The 22,219-nt window shown below is 35.2% G+C and overlaps 1 protein-coding gene across 1 annotated transcript; it reads right to left on the bottom strand.

The window, feature by feature from the left end:
- Window positions 1–17,721: 17,721 nt before the first annotated feature.
- Window positions 17,722–22,219, bottom strand: LOC142611661 (Golgi apparatus membrane protein-like protein ECHIDNA). The gene is made up of 6 exons (XM_075783759.1): window positions 22,027–22,219; window positions 21,549–21,605; window positions 21,252–21,455; window positions 21,025–21,084; window positions 20,155–20,281; window positions 17,722–18,140 (listed from the first exon to the last, which is right to left on the bottom strand). Exons 1-6 carry the CDS (start codon window positions 22,039–22,041, stop codon window positions 18,052–18,054), a joined length of 552 nt encoding a protein of 183 aa, XP_075639874.1. The 5' UTR covers window positions 22,042–22,219; the 3' UTR covers window positions 17,722–18,051.

The following is a 22,219-nucleotide window of genomic DNA, read 5'->3' as shown; positions in this document are numbered from 1 at the left end:
ATTCCTAGTGGCTAAGGAGACTCTTTTGAGAACAAGGCCCCCAACACTAAATCGTCTGGGTTTCACCATGGCATCATGCTGCCTAGCCATAAGATTCTTGTATCTTGCTGTCCTTTGCTCCGCATCCATTCTTACCTCGTCAATAAGATCGAGGTCAAGACGAAGTTGTTCCCCATTCTCTCTCTCCTGATACTTCATCACTCGATGATTAGCCATATGAACTTCTGCCGGTATGACGGCTTTACTTCCATAGGCTAGCTTAAAGGGGGTCTCTCCTGTCGGAGTTCATACAGTCGTCCTATAGGCCCAAAGAACACCTGGTAACTCGTCTGGCCATATCCCCTTTGCCCCCTCGAGCCGAGTCTTGATGATTTTCAGCAGGGATCGGTTCGCTACTTCTGCTTGTCCATTCGCTTGTGGATAGGAGGGTGAGAAATAGTGATTCTTGATTCTAAAATGTGTGCAAAAGTCCCTGAAGGGTACGTTGTCAAACTGACGTCCGTTATCCGATACTAGTAACTTGGGTACTCCGAACCTACATAGAATATTCTTCCATACAAAATTTTTAAAATTTTGCTGAGTGATTGTTGCAAGAGGTTCAGCCTCCACCCACTTGGTAAAGTAATCGATCCCTACTACCAAAAACTTTATTTATCTGGTTCCCATGGAGAAGGGACCTAGGATATCCAGTCCCTACTGTGCAAAGGGCCATGAGACCATCATTGGGGTCTGGTACTCTGACGGCTGTCTAGGGACATTACTATAGCGCTGACACTGGTCACATACCTTGACATAGGCCTTAGCATCTGCCTACATTGTAAGCCAATAGTAGCCTGCACGGACGACCTTATGGACTAGTGATCTCGCTCTTGAATGATTTCCACATGCTCCTTCATGAACTTCCCTCAAAACATAGTTTGACTCGTCCGGAGCCAAGCACCTTAGGTAAGGTTGGGAAAAACCTCGCTTGTACAGCACTTCGTTTATGAGGACGTATTTGGCTGCCCTGACCCTCAACTTCCTAGTTTCGTCCTTGTCTTCTAGAAACCTTCCATCTTTAAGATAGATTACTATTGGACTCATCCAATTTTCTCCCCCTCCTATCTGTTGTATGTCCGAAAAGTCTATGCTTGGCATATATTGGACATTGTCGTACTCGTCCGTAACTCCTCCTGACAAAGCCGCTTTCACCAAGGCATCTGCTTCCATATTTTCCTCCCTAGGGAGTTGAACAAAACTTACTGCTGAAAACTTTCGTGCAAGTCGTTTCACTTTGCTAAGGTATTTCTTCATCCGATCTTCCTTGGCATCACACATTCCATTTACTTGGTTGATGACTAGCTGAGAATCTCCTTTAACTATTATCGACTCCGCCCCTAAAGACTTAGCCAATTCCAATCCTTTGAGTAGAGCTTCGTACTTAGCCTCGTTGTTGGTGGTTTGATACTGTAGATGGGTCGCGTACTCTAGCTTGTCACTCTTTGGGGACTTTGGTATGACTCCAATCCCTCCTGCATATAGTGTGGACGATCCATCTACATTAATAACCCACATTTCAACTCCTTCGTCTTTGTCCAGCTCATCCTCGCTGGGGGTGAACTCTGCAATGAAATCTGCTAATGCCTGCGCCTTTATCACGCTCCTTGGAAGGTATCTGATGTCAAACTCGCTAAGTTCCACAGCCCACTGTATTAATCGTCCAGCGGCTTCCAACTTGTTCATTGCCTTCTTTATGGGATGATCTGTTAGGACATTGATAATGTGAGCTTGGAAATAATGCCTCAGCTTCCTGGAAGCCATAATCAAGGCAAAAGCTAGCTTCTCCATCATCGGGTATCGTCCTTCTGCTCCTCTCATCACACGGTTTGTGTAACAAACTAGTTTCTGGATTCTCCCTTCTCCTCTGACCAACACTGAGCTTACTGCGTGTGGGGACACCGCCAAGTACAAATACAGCTCTTCTCCAGGTACAAACGGACTCAGCAACGGCGCTGTCATGAGATATGTCTTCAAGTCTTGGAAGGCCTTTTGACACTCGTCTGTCCACTCAAATGCCTTCCTGAGGACTTTAAAGAATGGCAAACACTTGTCAGTAGCTTTCGACAGAAACCTGTTAAGGGCGGCAACTCGTCCGGTAAGAGATTGGACTTCCTTGATATTTTTCGGTGGTTCCATATTCAATATCGCCTAGATTTTGTCTGGATTTGCTTCAATTCCTCTGTGCGAAACCATGAACCCTAAAAACTTCCCCAACGAAACTCCGAAAGCACACTTGCTTGGATTTAATTTCATGTTATATCGCCAAAGTGTATTAAAAGTCTCTTGAAGTTCGTCCAGATGATTACCCTCGTCCAGGCTCTTTACCAGCATATCATCTACATAAACCTCCACATTTCGCCCGATTTGAGGACGGAACATGTGGTTAACTAGTCTTTGGTAAGTCGCCCCTATGTTCTTCAAACCGAAGGGCATTACTTTGTAGCAATACAACCCTTGGCTTGTAATGAATGGGGTCCTTTCTTGATCTGCTTCGTCCATCTTTATCTGGTTATATCCTAAGAAGGCGTCCATGAAGCTCAGCACCCTGTGACCTGCCGTTGAGTCCACCAGCTGGTCAATGCGTGGTAATGGGTAACTATCCTTGGGGCAAGTTTTGTTTAAGTCAGTAAAGTCCACGCACATTCGCCACTTGCTGTTAGCTTTCTTCACCATAACTACGTTCGCCAACCAATCTGGATAATAAACTTCTCGGATGAACTCCGCGGTAACCAACTTCTAGACTTCTTCCTTGATGGCATTGTCTCACTCAGGAGCAAAAACCCTCTTCTTCTAACGCACTGGTTTGGAATAGGGACACACGTTCAGGCTGTGAGTAATAATACTTGGATCAATACCAGGCATGTCTTCATGACTCCATGCAAATACATCGAGGCTTTTCTTCAAAAACTGGACCAAAGCTTGCTTTGCCTCTTCTTCCATGCTCGCTCTAATTCTAGTGAACTTCTTAGGATGGTTATTGTCCAAAGGGACGTCTTCTAACACCTCAGTGGGTTCTGCTGCGATCCTTCTCTCGTCTATACTTATTGCCTATATATGCTTATCCATCGCTAGTATGGCTAAGTAGCACTCTCTGGCGGCCAATTGATCTCCTTGTACTTGGCCCACTCCGTGCTCAGTCGGGAATTTGATGGACAAGTGGTAGGTAGAGGTTACCGCCTTCCAACTGTTCAGAGTTGGTCTTCCAATAATTGCATTATATGACGATGCACAATCAACAACAAGGAAATTTACCTCTTTAGTTATCTGCTGTGGATATGCTCCAACGACTACTGGTAATGTGATGGTGCCCACTAGTTGCACCTTCATTCCTCTTAATCCCACCAATGGCGAATTCACTGATCGAAGCTGATCTCGTCCTAGCCTTATTTGCTGGGAGGTGGGGTAATACAAAATGTCCGCAGAACTGCCATTGTCTATCAACAACACCCTCTTGGTTATGTAGTCAACAATGAGTAAGGTGATGACTATCGCGTCATCGTGTGGGTGGTGAAGTCGTCCTGCGTCCTCGTCTGTGAACGTAATGGCCTGCTCGTCTACTTCCCTCGTCTTAGGAGGTCGTCTAGACAACTGGATGTTCTGCACCACCTTCAGGTATGTCTTCCTCGACTTGGATGACTGCGCTGTCGAGTTTCCTTCGATAATTACTCTTATCTCTCCTAGTGGGGGTCGTGATGACTCTTCCACCTTAGCTTTCAGTTTCTCATTTCTCTGGTCTCGTCCAAGGAAGTTTCTTAGCTTTTCTTGTCTAATGAGATTCTCTATCTGCTGCTTCAAATCAAAGCACTCGTCCGTGTCATGCCCGTGGTCTTTATGAAAGCGGCAATACTTGCTCCTATTGCGCTTGTTAGAATCTCCTTTCATCTTATCCGGCCACTTCAAAAATGGATCATCCTTGATCTGCATAAGAATCTGCTCTAGTGGCATAGTCAGGGGTGTGTATTGCTGATTTCTCGCTGAGGAACTTGCCTTCTTACCATCCTTGTCTTTTCTCTCGTCGACCTGAGCCTTCTTTGGACGAGGTCCCTGATCTGAGTAACGTTGGTGGCCCGCTTCCGAGCGCTCTGCTCTCTTTCTCTTCTTGGCTATGATAGTGTCCTCAGCATTCATGAAATTCTGGGCTGAATGGACGAGTTCGGCCATAGTCTGTGGTTCCTGCTCGTAGAGCTTATGGATGAACAAGTCAGAATTGACCCCATTGTGGAAAGCCGCCAACAATAACTTGTTATCCATTTTGTCTACCGTCAAGACTTCCCTATTAAACCGGGTAATGAAGGACCGCAAACTCTCATTTTTCCCTTGCTCTATAGTCAGCAAACTAGAAGAAGAACGCTTGTGGCGTTGTCCTCCAATGAAATTATTGACAAACAACTTACTCAACTCTTCAAATGATCCCATTGAGTTTGGGGGTATTTTGCTGAACCACACCCACGCTGGTCCCTTAAGTGTGGTAGGGAAAGCTCTGCACATAATCTCGTCCGGGACCCCTTGAAGGTGCATGGTCGTCTTGAAAGTAGCAATGGGATCACACGGGTCAAGATTTCCATCATACGAATCCAAAGAAGGCATTTTGAATTTCGGAGGTAGGGGATGAATGTTGATGGAAGCTGTGAAGGGAGTTCGTTCGGTGAACTAAATCATCCACTGGGTTCGCCCACCTCATGTTCTCCCTCATCCCATCCATGGCTTTTCTCATTTGGTCCATCTCTCTTTCCAAGTGTGGCACTCTTCTTGAAGCAGTACCCCTTGTCTGATTTTCGGACTTAACATTTTCTCCTCCACCTTCCTGACTCTGGACTCTTCCTTTCATGTGCCCATCTTGGCACTGCCTCCTAAGGTTGATCTCCCTATTCAACTCCTGATTTTGACGGGTCAGTTTTGCCATAGCGGCAGCCATGGATTGTATATGTTGAACAGAAGGTGGTTGCATGATAGGCGCTGACCTGCGATCGTGAAGGGGATTACTAGAAGCATCCCTACTCTCCTGGTGGCCTGGGCTAGTAGCCCTTGATCTTGTTCGAACCATTCAGCCTTTTGTCTGGGAAAGGCTAATCGTTGACAAAACAGATAATCGAACGACAAGAATAGTGATTTCCCATAGACGGCGCCAACTGATGATGTGAAGAAAATCAGTAGGCTGGATGCTTCAAACTTGACAGGACTGCTTGCTCCTTCAATGGCTTGGAAAAGAAAGAAAAGTGATCAAACGTGACCGAGGTTGCCGGCCAAGAACCCTCCGATGGCAAAGTTAGTCTTTTCTCTGTATTTTCGAAGTTCCAACTTTTTGGGAAACATAAAGTGTACCTTTTTCTTATCTAAATGTGTGTTTATATAGTGTCCTAAGAACAGTTATTTGGCTTGTAACCTCCCCTAGATTTGAGGAGGTGCGAGGGTTCAAGGATAACTTCCATAACCGTTTAGGAGTTATATTTTCTCATATAAAAGTCACCGGAAGTTATGCGTATGTTACAGAGTGGTGACATGTACCCAAGAATTCTGAAGTGTAAAGAGCTCGTCCAGGGGTCCTCTTGTGGACAAACCCCTTCAGGACGGGGTTGATAGCTTTCCCAGGATGAGTGCTGCGGGTGTGTTTTCGTCTATGGACGACCATGGACGTTAGTCTCGTCCTGGTGCTTTCTTTTGGACGACTGCTGGTGTGGATGACCATGGATGGTCTGGAGTACTTAAACCATGGACGGTCTGGAGTACTTAAATTTTTCTTCATTCCTCATCAAATTTAAAAAACTCAAAGTTTTTAATAACTCTCCAAACAAAGTTGTTGAACCTTTAGAGGGAACTTGTAACCATTTGGACACTTGCTTATGAGGAAACAACTTGAAACAATTAAGGTGAGTGTGACCAGAACCGCCACAATGGTGACAAACATGATTAGTTTTAGAGCCACTCGACTTCCTAGAAGGAAATCTAACCTTAGAGATTAACAATTTAAGACAATTTGGCCTAATATGACCAACAATATGATAATGATGACAAGTGGGGACAAATTCAGATTTTTCTTTCAACCTAGGAGGAGTTTTAGACATAGATTTAGAAACTTCAGCGTTATCATTAGAATTTTTACCTTTGTCTATTTTAACAAAATTACCCTTCAACTCTTCATTATTCCTTTTAAATGGAGGAATATAAAAATATTTTTCTTTTAAGTTAGACTCAACAACAAGTTTGGCACTAGTTAATTTTTCAACTTCAGCTTTAGATTCAACTAATTGCTCTTCCAAACTTTTAATTTTGTCCACTTGAGATAAAATTTGATTTTTAAAATTCTCATTCAAATTATTAGTTTCATCCAATTTTGCAATCAATTCATCTCTTTCAAGTTTAACCTTTTTAAAATTAGCTTTTAATTTTGTACAACATTTAAGAGATTTCATACAAAAATTATAAAGCTTGCAATAGGCATCTTGAATATCATCATCATTATCATTCAATACAAGATCATGCAAATCAAAACAATCAAGAGTTTCCATAACAATAGGGGTCAATAGATTACACAGCAAAGATTAAAACCTAATCAGAGTATACCTGCTCTGATACCACTTGTTAGGAAATTTAGACCCTGGTTGATAGAATTAACAAGTTTTAAACCCAAGTTGTTAATAAGATTTATTATGAACAAACCTTGTTAAAACAAACAAACAAACATCAATATCATGTCAATATCATGCATAGCAGAATTATAAATAAAACAAGATATGATAATTTAGGAAAACCAATGAAACAAACTAGTTTCACAGTAAAAAACTTGGGGAGAAACCTTCTTGAAAAGTAATCCACTATTATAAAGAGAAGTTTCAGATCTAGTACAAAACATTTGTCCTTAGACTCTATAATTCTCGTAGATGAACTTACATCAAAAACCTTCTAACGCTTTAGAACCTCTAAACTCTTCAATATATGAACATCACCCTTTTGTACGAATCCCAGTACGTGACTAACCAATGATGCACGGATCTTAGTACGTGACTAACTCTAGCAACTTGAAGAAGATGTTGTTGGCTGCAAAGTTCTTCACTTTATCAACAATGAAGATCAAGAAGTACCTGGTTACAAAACCCTAAGGCGCAAAGACGTAGTAACTTCTTACATAGAGAATAAGACACTTGGTCACTTTTTCATATGTTTTCTATGTGCATACCCATTGTGAAGACCTTTAAACTAAGCCTTATTTATGTCTAGGGTTGTAAGAAAAGAAACCCTACACAAATATTTTAGCATGGACCAAAAATCAGATTTGGAAATTCTGATTTCGTAGATCTCGATAGGTTCAGCTTCTGTCGAGCTTCTGTCGAGCTTTCTTCATTAAGCCTCGATAGATACTGTTTCTATCGAGGTATCTGTCGAGTTTTAATGAATAGCTTTTTTTTACTTGTCTTTTAGTCCAATCTTCATGGCTTTAATACTTGGCTTGGACAACATGTTTCTTGAAGTACTAAACTCATCCTAAATCTACCCAATTACAAGCAAAGTGCACTCAAAGGACTAGTCAATTACATAAAATATGTCCTTAACGCACATGATACAATACGTATCGCGTATTGTACGATATTGACAACTATAACTATATTCATTATGTCTTACCTGTTATTATTGTGGTTCTTAGCCCAGCTTTCACCCTAAGTGTTACAAAAAATTAAAATGGACATATATAAACACGCAATAAGCTCATTTGTTATAAAGTAAGTAAATGCTTTACATTTTTTTTTTTTTTTGAGAAAAAAGTAAGTGCTTTGCCCGATTCATTATTTTATTACAAACACCCTTATCTTTTGTTAAATTACCCTTTTGAGGATCATTATTAAAACCCAAAGATGAAACAGGCTCTTTTGTTTCGTTTCAAAAGTATATATATATATATCATCCCTTCCTTTAACTAGTAAAGAATAAGACATATTTGAAATAATAAAAGTTACTTTAGCATGACATAATTTGATTTAGTTTCGGGATTTCAGTTGTGAGAAATTAAACTTGAAGAGACCTCATTTTAATATCTCAATTTTGAAGAAGGTGATTTTAATAAAATCAAAGCTTTAGGAGGTAAGTGTAATTCATTTTTCTTTTCTTTTATTTATTTTCAATACCATTAAGAAGTGAATTCTCCAAGATCTCTCTCTCTCTCTCTCTCTCTCTCGTAGAAAATGCATTCTTCAGTGAAGTACATATATTTTTGCATTTGAAGTAGAATATTGTATACTACAACTAATATTATTCTAAGTTAGTACCAACATTCTCTATTTTCTACTCATTTTGGTGAAAGTGTGCAGTGGTCGTCATGTTTCATGTTAGGCTTGATGGTCAACCTGTCACTCCACCGAATTATGTTAGATTGAAAAAACTGACCTTCAATAATTGACATATGAGCAAGCCATCAAACTAAACTTTGCTTTTGGATTGGTAATTAGTTGTGTCGATTTCGTCAGTTTGGGCTAGAAGTTGGATACTTGTATGGTGAGTAAGAGAAGTGATCATGGGCGAGAGGGTTGGTTGATAGGAGAGAGGAGTATTTGGGGTTGCCAATTAAGGTGGTCGATACCGTATCGTACCAAAACGTGCACTAGTATCGAAATGTCAACATTTCGTACCAGTTATACCGGGCCGATTTCGGGCGTTTCGACCGGTATAGAAATAAGTTTTTTTTTTTTCAATTTTGTAATTTTTGAATTTTTGTAAGGGTAGAATGGTAACTTATTGGCATTACCTTTTTTTTTTATAGAAATAATTACAACATGCTACTAACCCCGCAACTCGAACCCTTTCAGCTACAAGGCCTTTGACATTAACTTATTAGTATTACTTGTTTTCTTAGCATTGAGATAATGTTTAATGGTAAACTTTATTTTTATTATGATATATATATAACCGAAACCTCTGACCTCTCACAATTTTCCACATCAGCACAATATTTAAATAAAATTATCTTTTTTAGTTCAAACTTAATTAGGAGTGAAACTCTATTTTTTTTAATAAGTCCAACTTAAACTTAAACTCATCATTATCATTTTTTTAAATAAAATTATTTTTTAAACTCATCATTATCATTTTTTTAAATAAAATTATTTTTGTTAATTAAAACTTAACAATGAGTGAAACTCTGTCTCTCTAACAAGTCCAACTTAAACTCAAAGTCAAACATTGATAATCTATATAAATACAAAAATTATGATAGGACTCAAAAAAAAAAAAAAAAAAAAAAAGAACGTTGATAAACGTGGGTTTGGTTTTGGGGTTGAAATTTCTACTAATTATTTATTATTTTATTTAAATAAAATTATTATTTTTAGTTCAAACTTAAATAAGAGTGAAACTCTATCTCTTTAATAAGTCCAACTTAAATTTAAACTTAAACTCAAACTCATCATTATTATTTTTTAAAAATAAAATTATTTTTGTTTAATCAAAACTGAACAACGAGTGAAATTCTATTTCTTTAACAAGTCTAACTTAAACTCAAACTCAAACGTTGATAATCTATATAAATACAAAAAATATGATAGGACTAAAAAAAAAAAAAAAACTAACGTTAATAATCGTGGGTTTAGTTTTTAGGTTGAAATTTCTACTAATTTTTTTTTTATTGTATGTGGCAGATAAAGTATCTCTATTTTTTTGGAGAAAAATCAAAGATGCAACTTATGTCTTCCAGCCTAGGGAACGATAAATTTTTATTTGGTATGTTAGACACACGTTGATAATCGTGAGTTTGGTTTTTTGTTTGAAATTTCTATTAATTATTTTTTTATATTGTACAAGACAGATAAAGTATCTCTATTTTTTTAGAAAAAAATCAAAGATGCAACCTATATCTTCCAGTCTAGGGAAAGATAAATTTTTATTTGGTATATTACATATAAATTTGTTGAATTTGGTTTGGTTCTGAAGTAGAATTTGTGGATTTTATAAATTTTGAAGTTTTAAGTTTTAGGGTTTTTGGTATTTGCGTCTCAATAGGTTGATCTTAATTTTTCACCTTAAATGTTTTTTTATTTAGGTTTATGTGATTTTTTGTTTTCTTATAAAAAACTATATTTTTGGTTGATTAATTATTTGTTTGGAATAATTCCAGTTAAAACTTTCTTTTTTCAGAATGTCTATTTACTCATTGTTGATTTTTGTTTAGAGTCAATAGTTTTTTTTCGTACATCGCACTGGTTAGTGACTAGTGTGTGCGTGTGTGTGTATAATAACAGTAAACTCAAAACGGTACACTGGTATCAGTGTAGTCGATACCATACCAGCCGGTATGTACTGTACCAGTACGTATACCGGTATCGAAATACCAATGTTTCGTATCGGTTTAAATACTGGCCGATTTTGAGCAATACCGGCAGGTACCGGGCGTACCGGCTAGTATAGAAAAAAGCCCTTTTTTTTTTTTTTAAAGTTTTGTAATTTTTGAATTTTTGTAAAGGCAGAATGATAATTTATTTGCACTAACTTATTAGTATTATTTGTTTTCTTAGTATGCAATGAACAATTTTTATATTGTTTTTTTTTTCTTTTCTTTTAATTGATGCTAAAGTCTAAAATCATGGATAATTTGTTCTAAATTGAGGTAATGTTTTATGGTAACTTTTTATATTTATTATAATATATATATATATATATATACACACACACACACACACATATATACATAGATATATTTATAAATATAAAAAATAACAGTAAACCCAAAACGGTACACGGTATTGATCGGTATCGAAATATATCGTTCTACTGGTCAAATCGGTACAGTCTCCGATACGAGATTGACTCCCTTGACTAGTATTGATCGGTATCGAAATATATCGTTCTACTAGTCAAACTAGTACAGCTTCTGGTATGAGATTGACTCCCTTGTTGCCAATGCCAAATTTAGGGTTTTCAATGTCGAATTTAGAATTGTTGGTGCTAGAGAGGGTGGTCGAAAACAAGAAAGAGAGACGCTACCAAAAAAAGGAAAGGCTAGGGTATATAAGCAAGGCATGTTAGACTTGTTGATTTTACCAAGCATCTCAATTCTATAAATAGCCTTATAATTTGAAAACAATAAGTTTAAGAACACAATATATATTATTCACAATTATTAACAATAAAAGAATTCATGTTTACGGTAGACCCCTATAAAAGTGATGTTATGCTTGTTTCAATAACACCAACAATCCATATAAGAAGTTATGAAAAATATTATGTCCCTGTATCATTACTCTTTTAAAAATTCCTAAAGTGCACAAAATCCTGTTCTTTTAATTTACTTTTGTCAAACTTGTACTGCCACACTTTGTTAATGACACTTTAGTCTTTACTTGTTAAAGAGTGAACATACAAATTGAAGTTTATGACGATTAAGAATTCTAAGCCTTGAAAATCACAAGGTCTTGATTGTGTACACGGCAAGAAATACAATTTCTTGTAAAATTTTGTTTTCCTAGAAGACACGGTTTTCTTCTCGAAGGTTTTATGATTTTACTTTTGAAACAAAGGCATGTTCATCAACTTAACTAGGGGGACAGAAATAGCGTTAGATACAAATGTGTCAATTTTTTTTTTTTTTTTCTTATGAGTGGAGAGACAAATTTGAACACAATTTTTTTTTTTCTTATTAGAATAATCAGATAGTTGCGATGAACTAATTCTAAATAAATAAATAAATAAGATAATACTACTGAGTTATAAGACTCTCAATAATATAAAATTTTAGTTGAAATTTCAATTAAAATGAAAAATAAAAAACTTAAAACATATAGTATGATATAATTGAATGGAAAACCTATAAAATAAAACTTTATCAATAAGCAGTGTCTCAAACAAATAGAATCATACATGCATGATCTTTATAATCACTCAAAGCATGAACATGTACATATTAGTTTACTTATATCTTCGAATCAACAAGGTATTATTCTGCCAAACAGATCAATTCCAATACAGATGGGAGCTTCTTCTATAATGATTTCATTGAAAACTAAGAGGAAGTATATCTTAGAAATTGTGATCATGGCCAACTATCATAAAAGAAATTCTATAATGTCAGATCCTATGGTGCCTAGCAAGAGTATAGGTGAAGGGGCATGCACTAATTAATGGTGGCATGTATTCTCTCTAAAGTTACTTACAGAATGTCAAAACACTTTATGTAATAGTAATCCCACCTTTTAGTCGTAATAAATCAATCTCTTGGTTTATAGAGGACATCATATTCATAGCACATTATCCCAAAATTGCAAAAACAAACTTGGCCTTTCATGATTGCTGCTACACATCTTTCGTAATATTGCTTCTTTTCGATTGGTGCCTTTTTATGGAGGGTATGAAAACTCTTAACATAATTGCCATATCTTTTTGCAAGAATTCCATGCTAAGAAGATGGGAAAAGAAAAACAAGAAGAAAAGGAAATAATAATTCATTTTGTTTTATATATATATATATATATATATATATATATATATATATATATATATCTTGTTGATTTGAATGTTCCATGCTGGTGGTGTCACACTCATGAACCTCAGTTTCGTCCTCAGTTTTAAAACATCCTTTTATACACAAGGATGTAGTGGCAGTAGTGGCAGTACTCCCCACGTGTTAAACTCGTCGGCAGCAATTTATGATTGGACTTTATACACAATTGTTCTTTTCTTTTTCTTTTTTAAAATAAAGGCACAATTATTTTTACAACTTATTTACAACTAGTTAAAGGAAAAAATTTAATGTTTGAGATGTATATAGTATCAAACTTATAACAATGAGCTTTATTTACCGATGGCATCTATAAATTGTGAGTGTGATGTATACATTCAATACACATAAACCGGTTCTTTGTTAAAATGTCAAATTATAAATAAAGTTAAACGTATTATTTTTAATTGGATCTATCATTTTTATTATGCATTATTGGTAATTGATTACATCAATGTTTATGAAACAATATTTGTTTCACATAAATTTTGTTTTTCTGGCTGATAAATTGTATGTTTTTTCGATGGTTTTGTGGATTTTATTATAGAACTCTAGCCGTCACAAATAGCAACATTTTTTTTCTTTTTTGGTAGTGTACTAGACTGTACTAATTACTAATTAGTACTACCAAATTGAGTGGAGCATCTTAGAGAAGGATTCTAATTCGTTGGCATTGGTGATTGATGAATCATGAGTGCACAGCAGGTAGGCCAAAGTTGGTCTAAGGTAAAGGTCTAGTCCCAGTCCTACTCCTAGGGCTAGGGCTAGGGTTGTATAATAAAGGACATGCTATAAAAGGTCAACTCGGATTAAGAGGATGAGTAAAGAAATAGGGAAATCTCAACAGTACAGAACAAAATCTCTTTGCTAAACCGCCCAAATTTGCATTTTCTTAACAAAATCTGCCACTTGGAAGTTAGAACAGTCTAATTCCTGATCACATCATGAAGAGACATCTATTTTCGGAAACGTGAAAGAGAAAATGTCCGACTTTTGGATATAAAAAAATTCCAGTATTCAGCTCTTCTTGTCCAACTCGTTCGATATGAATGATAAGTTTATTTTACTATTTAGTTTATTTTTATTATTATTTATAAGCAGTGTTATATTTTTTTATATTATTTATAAATTTTATTGTACTATTTTAGCTAATTTTTACTTTTATTTATAATACTTTTAACAAAAAAATTTTAATTTTAATTTTAACAAAAAATTTTCATTTTCAACAAAATAAATAGATCCCAAATAGACCCTAAGTTTCAATTCTAACAATTCCATGAATTCTTTTTCTTCATTTTATATTGTTGAATGGTTAAATACTTAAATCTTTAATGTAAAGAATTTTCCAGCTCACAAAAAAATGAAATGATATTGTAGAGGTTGGTTTGTATGACTTATTTTGGTTATAACATTGATTATGAAAAAAAAAAAAAAAAAGAAGATAAAAGGAAAAGCAATCTCACATTCCATTTCAAATTGTGTTTAAATATGTTTTGGAACAAAAGGAAGATTGGAGAAGATAAAATTAACAAGAAATAAAAATTATGGTGTGATAACAAAGTGCCCTCTGATTTTACAATGTGTAATAGATTCCAATTCAATTTTTTTTTTTTTTTTTTTTTTCACAATTCAAGATAAGATTACCATCCAACAACTGCTTACAAATCAAAACATTATGCAAAGGTAAGATTTCCATCCTACTTAAAAGTCAAAGCATTATGCACTAGATAGATTTTAAGCTTTCCTCCAGCGCAAAAGATAAAAATAAAATATAGGACGATGTACATTAATTGTTACTCTTTTTTATTAAGAATATTAAAATAGTTTTACTTTACATAAGTTTAGGGATACATCTAATTGTAAACCTAATTTTACATCTAATCGATGTGTTAATTATTAAGAGTATTCACATTGTGAGGGTGAAAAGGTCAGGATATGTTTTTGGGCCTTGGGCCTGATCTGAGGAGATTAATTTGTCTGAGGAAGGTTTAAGAGTAGTAACGATACTGTACTTAAAGTCCCATAAACAAACTGTTGCGAAGGAGGTTGGTGAAAATAGTTTGAGGAAGGGCATTTCCTCGGCTATATGAAATGAAGACTATACTATACGCCGTGACATTTAGAATGACATTTTAGGAGGTTTGGTGGGTGAAGATGTATTCCATAAGGACACACAGAGAGAGAGAGTGAATGAGAAATATCTTAGAGAAAGCTGTTACCACCGCATTAAAGACTCTGCACATACCTTTCTAGTCACATTAATGAGGAAATGACCTATGAACAGTAATGATCAGCCTTACAGCTATTGTTTGAAGACTTCAAGAGAGTGGTAGATAGGACAAGTATCTAGATTGGTGATCTGAGCCATACGTAGAAGATGGAGGGAAGAAGGAGGATGATATAAAAGGAAAGGAAATGCATTCAAGCAGGGGGATCGGAGGAAAAAGAGAAAAAAAACTGTACACACCACTTTCAATTGTAATATAGTTTTGAGACAAGGAAAAACAATACAAATTGTTCTCGGCTTACGTCCGAGGAGAGTTTCTATTATATAATCAGTTCGTCGCACATGGATTGGGGATCTAGCCCATCATTTTTGTTATCCAACATTCATAAAACTTAGATTCCAAGCCCACAATTTACAAATTTCATTGTATATGGCTTTTTGGGCCTGCATCCTTCATACTGTTGGGTTCGAGTGCGAATTGTGACCTTACACACATTATCTCATAAATAAATAAAAAATATTAAGAAAAAACAGAATTCACATTAGCTCATGCAAAAATTCTTGTTTATTTTAGTATAAAAATATACTTTTTTTTATTAATAAAATGTAGTGTAAAATAGTATAAAAACATACTTTCAATATACCTCACATCAAATTATCTATTTTACACTACATTTCATTAAATAATCAAATTTTCTTAAATTTTTTAATTGTTTTTCTTTCTTTACACGTAACAATTACCATCTACTCTCTCCCTTTATTCTCAAGATACATAAAGAAAGGATAGAAAAATAATTAAATGCCAAATGAATAGTGTCAGTATAAATTTACATGGTTACTTTAGCAACAAATGTATTTTTACACAACTTTATGTGGTTTGATGTGGGTGAATTTTGAGCTTGGTTGGCTAACATTTTGTCAATTTCTATTATACAAGTATTGACACAAGTGCTCATGTGAAAGTAATTATCACATTCAAATGAGAAAATTTAGTACTACAACTTATCTCACAACGTCTTTGTCACAATTGTGATGTGATGGAAAGTGAATAGTAGAGAAAAAATTATAGGTTCATGTATAAATGATAGACAACCATTTACAATCTGTTACTTTAAAATTGTGGTAAATAGTTATGAAATAATATGTAGCCTTAAAACTATTCCATTCAAGTATTAGTAGCGTAGGACTAAAAATTTTTGATTAAATAATATCTCTATATAATATATTAACTATTCAAATGGAGTGTTTTCAACCTTATTTCTAAATCCCAATACCTCCAAATAGGCGGAATTGGATATATGCATATGGTTATTCTTGTTTATTATTTTGTTCCAATAATAACTAAATAAATGAATGAACTCTTATTATTAACGCCCCTTTTATTTTCTTTTTATGTTCATGAGGGTGAAGTTGATGACGATAATGATGATGATGAAGAGGCAGCTGCGTTGATTAAGTCCACGTGACTGTGGCCACAGAGGATGTGAAAAGGATCCGCAAAGGTGGTTTCAACCCCAAATGGAAGTCTAGATTCAGTGGCACCTCAAGTGATGGAGGCCCACATCGTAAAGGGACCCGATGATTTGATTCTTTCTTATTCTTATTATCAACAAACCAACAGGTCATTCAGCCTTAATGCACACCCTACTAAGGAATAAATCATGTCAAGACTCAAAACAACAAGAGTATAGTCCACACACACACACACACAGGACTCGACCTTTTCCTTCTTTTTACCTCTTTGTTTTCACCTTAATCCCTCCTTTTTTTTTTCTTTTTTTTTTTTTCAGAAAACTATAATAAAAGGCAAAGCTTACCAGATTTGGTTTTCATATTTTTCCAAATTTGTGGAGACCATAAACATTTAAACAAGAAAAAAAAAATTCAAATACAACATCTTATAATTAATACGTACTCTCTATGCCATATGAGTCCCGTTAATGTATACCAACAACATTTGACAGGGTAACAAAAATAAACAATTTCATTTCCAGGCCATGGTAAGTCTATATTAATTGAATTACATATGTTCTCTACCCAAAAAAAAAAACCAGCAAAAAATTGAACTATACATGTTGATTATGTATTCTAGGGGCCAAATCTATGTTAGGAGGTACCAATCATCAGTACGAGTTTCTTTCTTGTAAAACAAAAACTAATCTAACCTAGGACAGCTAGAAATATTGGTGGGGTATATTAATAAAACAGCAAACTTTGGACAAGGACTCTGAATGGAATGTGACAATGAAGTTTCTTAGGACATACATTTTGCAAAATTCCATCACAAATTATAAGAAATTAAGTTGAATCCGCCAAACCAGCAGCAACTCCACTAAGCTTGCCTTTTGCTTTCTTCCTTCCCTTTTTTCCCTTTAAAGACGCAGATTTAAGAAGCATTGTCTATGAAGGTCCATGACTCCTTATACCTCTTTCAGCTGACTCTGCATGTGTTTTTTTTTTTTTTTTTTCCTGGTCATAATAGAAGCTTCTCCCACTAACATCGTCTAGGAAGCTCTAACAAAGAGTCTTTTAAGTCAGTCATGAAATCAATATTGAACGCTCATTATGATGGTTTCTTAAAATAATGCAAAATGATATCGCACTTTTGACGTTAGGGATCAATAATTCAATATAAAAAACTTTAAGCTTACAATTCTTGGCATGGTATTTTATCCTATAGTGGGAGCATCTCCTCTCATATTCCAGGCAACTCTACCCAAACATATGCAAGCCTCTTGATACCCCCTACAAGGAGCTATTTTCCGACAACATTCACATTCCACAAGGGAATGCTGGCTCAATTTCCTTCTCACTTTGCACACACAATTGACCTCTTTTTTTATACCACATAATGGACCTCATACTTACATCTCTGTGACTGTGCAGGGAAGATAAGCTAATTTTCACTGATGACAATCACACAAAATTTCAACTAGGTTTTCCAACTCTACATGCACAACCAAAAGTACTCAGAGCATTATTAAGTTTATCAATGGGTATTAACATTATCACATTTCAATGGGTTACAAGAAGTTTAAGCTTTACATATTTGTTCTTTTTTGGGTAGGGAGCTGTAGAAATTCAAGCTTCCCAACATGAGGATATACAATGAAAATGCATTGAGAAATCCTAATAACTGGTAACAACATTTATCTAATGTTGGTCATCGAAAAAATTGATAAAACAAACAAGGGCGAGAGGGGAGATATTTCTGCAGAAGCCTATCGAAAATATTCAAAGAAGCCCAGTTCATGATAAGGAGTATATGGGATCAATATAGTTTTGGTAAGCTCTTTTCCTCTCAAACAACTTATACCACACTAAATGCTGACTGAATTGTAGATGAGAGACGAGTTGCAATAGTCTGGGAGGCAAATGTTTGAATCTGCTTCTTGGCATCTGAAAATAGACAAAGCACTTTTCAAGATAAGGAAAGAAATAAGGCATAGTGAAGCCAACAGAAAGGAATTATATACATATACAGAAAGGAATTTGTTTGATGAGACAAACTAATATGATAAGAGAGATGAAAAGGAATTTGTTCCATGTAATGATGACCAAGTATTATCATAGTAATGGGATTTTAGGTCAATATGAATATTGCCAGCCATGAAAAGTTATGCTGGTAACCTTCCTTAGCATTGGAGAACATTAGAATTTGTCTTCCAGAATCATCTTATTATGTTTTGAGAGGCAAAATAGTGAGTTCCTAACCACTTTTTGTGGGGAAAAAAAAAGGTTAAAACTATTCTAATTTGGGTGCAAGCCTACAAGTTAGATTGAAAAAATAAGCCTTAACTCGCTGATTATACTAGATGACATTCTGCATTGTTTATGCCTGTGTCCACAATGTCTGAGGCAGTATGAACACCACCTAATTTGAATTTTTTGACTCTTTGTGGGGCTCATTTCATCACTGACACTGTTTGATTATATATCTTCCCATATTTGCCATGCTTTGATAAATTAAGTTGGTTAGACATTTTTTTTATAGGTAAAACTTTTTTTGAGAAAAGGTAGATAAAGGTAAAAGTTTTTGATAATAATAAATTGATTAGACATTGAAACTTTGCAGGGGGAATTAAAGAAATAGGTTAGTCATTGAAAGTGGTTCCATCCATGTAGTGCTTGAGAGTCAAAGTTTGCATAACTTTCAATTGGAAAAAAAGAAGAAGAAGAAGAAGAAGAAGAAGAGTGAGGTCACACATTTGAGGTCATACATTGGAAGGGTACTAACATCTGGAACCAAGGGGAAGGTTATTGCTCTGTGACATGGCAAAACATGTGTCCCACAAAAGTTGGTGGAGGGTGTATTGGTTGAACTTACTTTATACTAAGATTATATATATAATACACATGTCTGATGTACCCTGTGGATTTGAATCATGATGTAACCTTTCACCTTGCTCTTAGAAAGTGAGGATGGGTCATTTATGATAGAGGGCATTGGCTTACTTTATACTAAACACAAGTATTATGCTCATGCAATGGATAGATTAATTAAAAAAAGAAAAAAGAATTATTAAAACAAAATTTTAAGGCAGATGATTTTAAAATTTTGAAATAACTAATGCATTTCTTTTTAAATATCTAGAAAATAATAGATTTCTAATGAGAATAGTATTTTTAAACTTCTTGAAACTTTGGTAGTAGAGCTTCATGTGAAACAAATATAATTTTGATGTACTTAAAGTGTGTCACATGAAAATATGAGAAAAAAATGAAAAAAAACATATAAAGAAAAAGGAGAGGACGTCCACTTAGCAAAACCACAACACGTAGAACACAACTTTTATTATATACACACGCACACACTGAATTTTTTCCAATGACCCTCCAAATACATTCAGAATGTCAAGGCCAATATATTGCACCAAAATCAAAATCGTTGACCAGTTCAGCAGTCCAAAAACAGTTTCCCAAAAGTAAGATTAATCTTCTATAAGGATTCCCTACCTATCCATACCCACTTGAAAACTAGAAAAAATGTGGGAAGAATTTTTTCATATTCAAATGGTCAATCCAACAATAGGAAAACTGCCATAAGGCAGGCACCACTTATGAGTGATGCATTTTCTAGGTGGAGAGTTGTCTATCATTAATCAGCAGTCCAAAAACAGTTTCCCAAAAGTAAGATTAATCTCTAAAGAAATTCCTTACCTATCCAAACCCAAAACATGTGGGAAGAATTTGTTCATATTCAAATGGTCAATCCAACAAATAGGCAAACTGCCTTAAGGCAGGCACCACATATGAGTGATCCATTTTCTAGGTGGAGATGGTGTCTATCATTACCTAGATCTTTCCATAACAAGAAAATCATACTTTGGCTGGTTTAGTTAAGCATTATGGGTGTTGGTGTCAAAGCATTAAATTAAATTATAGTGTAAATTAAAAAGTCAGGGTTCTATACCTTTGCGGCATTTAGTGAATCCAACAATGTTTGCAATACCGAGGCTCAAACAAACCCCTGTAATGAGGAGGTAATCAGGTTCGAACCTGATGACTGAAAATATTCCTAGGATGATCCAAGCAACTGCCTGCATGATGAGAAAAACATATTGATTGTTATGAGTGATAATAGGATGAGTGAAAGGAAATTAACTGAAAGTGTATTTTTGTGCTTAACCTATATATATATGTGTGTGTGTGTGTGTGTTACATGTGTATTAGGATTAATTGATTTGTACCCTAAACATTTGTAAAATATCATGCTTGTCTTGTAACTTATCTAACTCAACATCCTCATATCAACCACGGCAACACGTACATGTTTTATTCCTTGAGGACCCAGCATGAGGTACATTTGATTACTACTAGTTTAGTGATTTGTCAGTTTAGTGATTTGTCCTGTAATTTTTATCCTTAAATATGATAGGTAACGCCAAAAAAAAAAAAAAAAAAAGCCTCTCAGACGTATCCATCCATCCTCAAATTATTTTTCTTTTAGACAATTAAAGCATTAAAAGAGTGGGAAGTGAACACTGCCGAAGCACATATACAAGAGAAATGAAACTACCTGCTTTTGTGCTTTTGAATGAATTATACTTTCTAAAAAAAGTCCAAATTGCTCTAGTTCTTTTAACAGCATAATCTACATACAACATGCGTAACATAGTTCCAAAAGCCAATTTTGCAGTCTCTATATATATTTCACGCTCATTGAATTCATTATTGCACAAGCTTGCCTTCTAATTTATAATCTCCATGAAAATTCAAGCAACTAAAAAGTACTGCAAGACAGTCTTATGCGACATTTTAACCTACATATATATATACTTACACTAATGTACAATGTCCACCAAAATAGCCATGAGTCCTTTTTGTTCATCCGAGACAACGACTGCGGACAAGAAGAAGAACAAAAAATGTAAACACATAATGCTTGAAAAATATGGTAAAGTGAGCATGATGATACCATTAAAAATAAAATATAACGACATAACAAAGGCAAGAGCAAGATTTTCGAGATCTGAAATGAGAAGGCAATTACGAGTTTCTAACTCTAACCTGTTGGTCAAGGCTCTCAAATTTCCACAGGCTCTCACCCTTCTCATCTATTTCATTCCACCATCTAAGCCCAACCAAGATCCGGCCACTGACGTTCTTGACTACCCAAAAATCAAGAGCGGCAAGAATTACAGTGACCACAAAGATTATAACAAAGCTATCAAAGAAGAGAGTGGAGAGAATGTAGAAAGCCAAAGCAGCAGCCTGTCAGCAGATTTACAATAGCAAGTTATAAAACTTTAAAGCCGATTGTTTGTGAACATTAACAAGATGAAGACATTAAAAAAAAATGCTAACTTTGAAAAGCACGTGAAAGAAGCATGTCTTTGGGTTGGCATAGTTCTCCCCCACAGCCTGCACAAGACAAATCAACCATGACTAAGGCCTGATTATTGTTGTTGTAGTTTTAGTTGTAGTAGACTAACACAATGAGATTTAAATCTACATTTTCAAAATTTCTAAAACTACTACTACTACTACATCTTACATAAAAAAATAATAATAATAATCTCTATGTAGTGTACTAGGGGATCCTAATCCCCTACTCCTAGTCCTACTACATCTGATCTAAGACTAAGGCACGAAATTTCGCCGATACATCCTCCATGCCTTCTTTTTGTCCAATAAAATAAGAATTCACAGTCACAGATCTAAAATCTAAGATCTAAGATCTAAGATCATGTAGCTAGTAGTTTTCAAGAATTGAGCAATGTAGGCAGAGAATGAGGTTGAATTTCGGTTTATAAGAAAACAAGAGAGATCTGGTTGGGATTACCTGGTTTAAATCCATTTTGCAAAACGATCTTGTGCCGATCTGCGTCAATACTGAATACTCACTCAATATTCCTCAGTTTTCTCTGCTTTCTACTTTCTACTTTCTGCGCCTTTTGCCCACCTATATTCTTTTTTTCTTTTTTTATTAAACCACAGATTATATTTCCCAAAAATATACTGCATGTTTGGTAGCA

Source organism: Castanea sativa, chromosome 10 (assembly GCF_040712315.1).
Source record: "Castanea sativa cultivar Marrone di Chiusa Pesio chromosome 10, ASM4071231v1".
Taxonomy (NCBI): Eukaryota; Viridiplantae; Streptophyta; class Magnoliopsida; order Fagales; family Fagaceae; genus Castanea; species Castanea sativa.
Note: the sequence above shows the minus strand (reverse complement) of the source record. Positions and strands in the feature narration are given on the sequence as shown.

What these genes read in the sequence shown, in the direction of transcription:
- LOC142611661 (XM_075783759.1), bottom strand. An exon ending in GGTGGACATTGTACATTAGT is followed by an intron (nt 20,282 to 21,024) that starts GTAAGTATATAT and finishes CTCATCATGCAG; the next exon opens with GCAGTTGCTTGGATCATCCT. An exon ending in ATTCACTAAATGCCGCAAAG is followed by an intron (nt 18,141 to 20,154) that starts GTATAGAACCCT and finishes GTCTATTTTCAG; the next exon opens with ATGCCAAGAAGCAGATTCAA.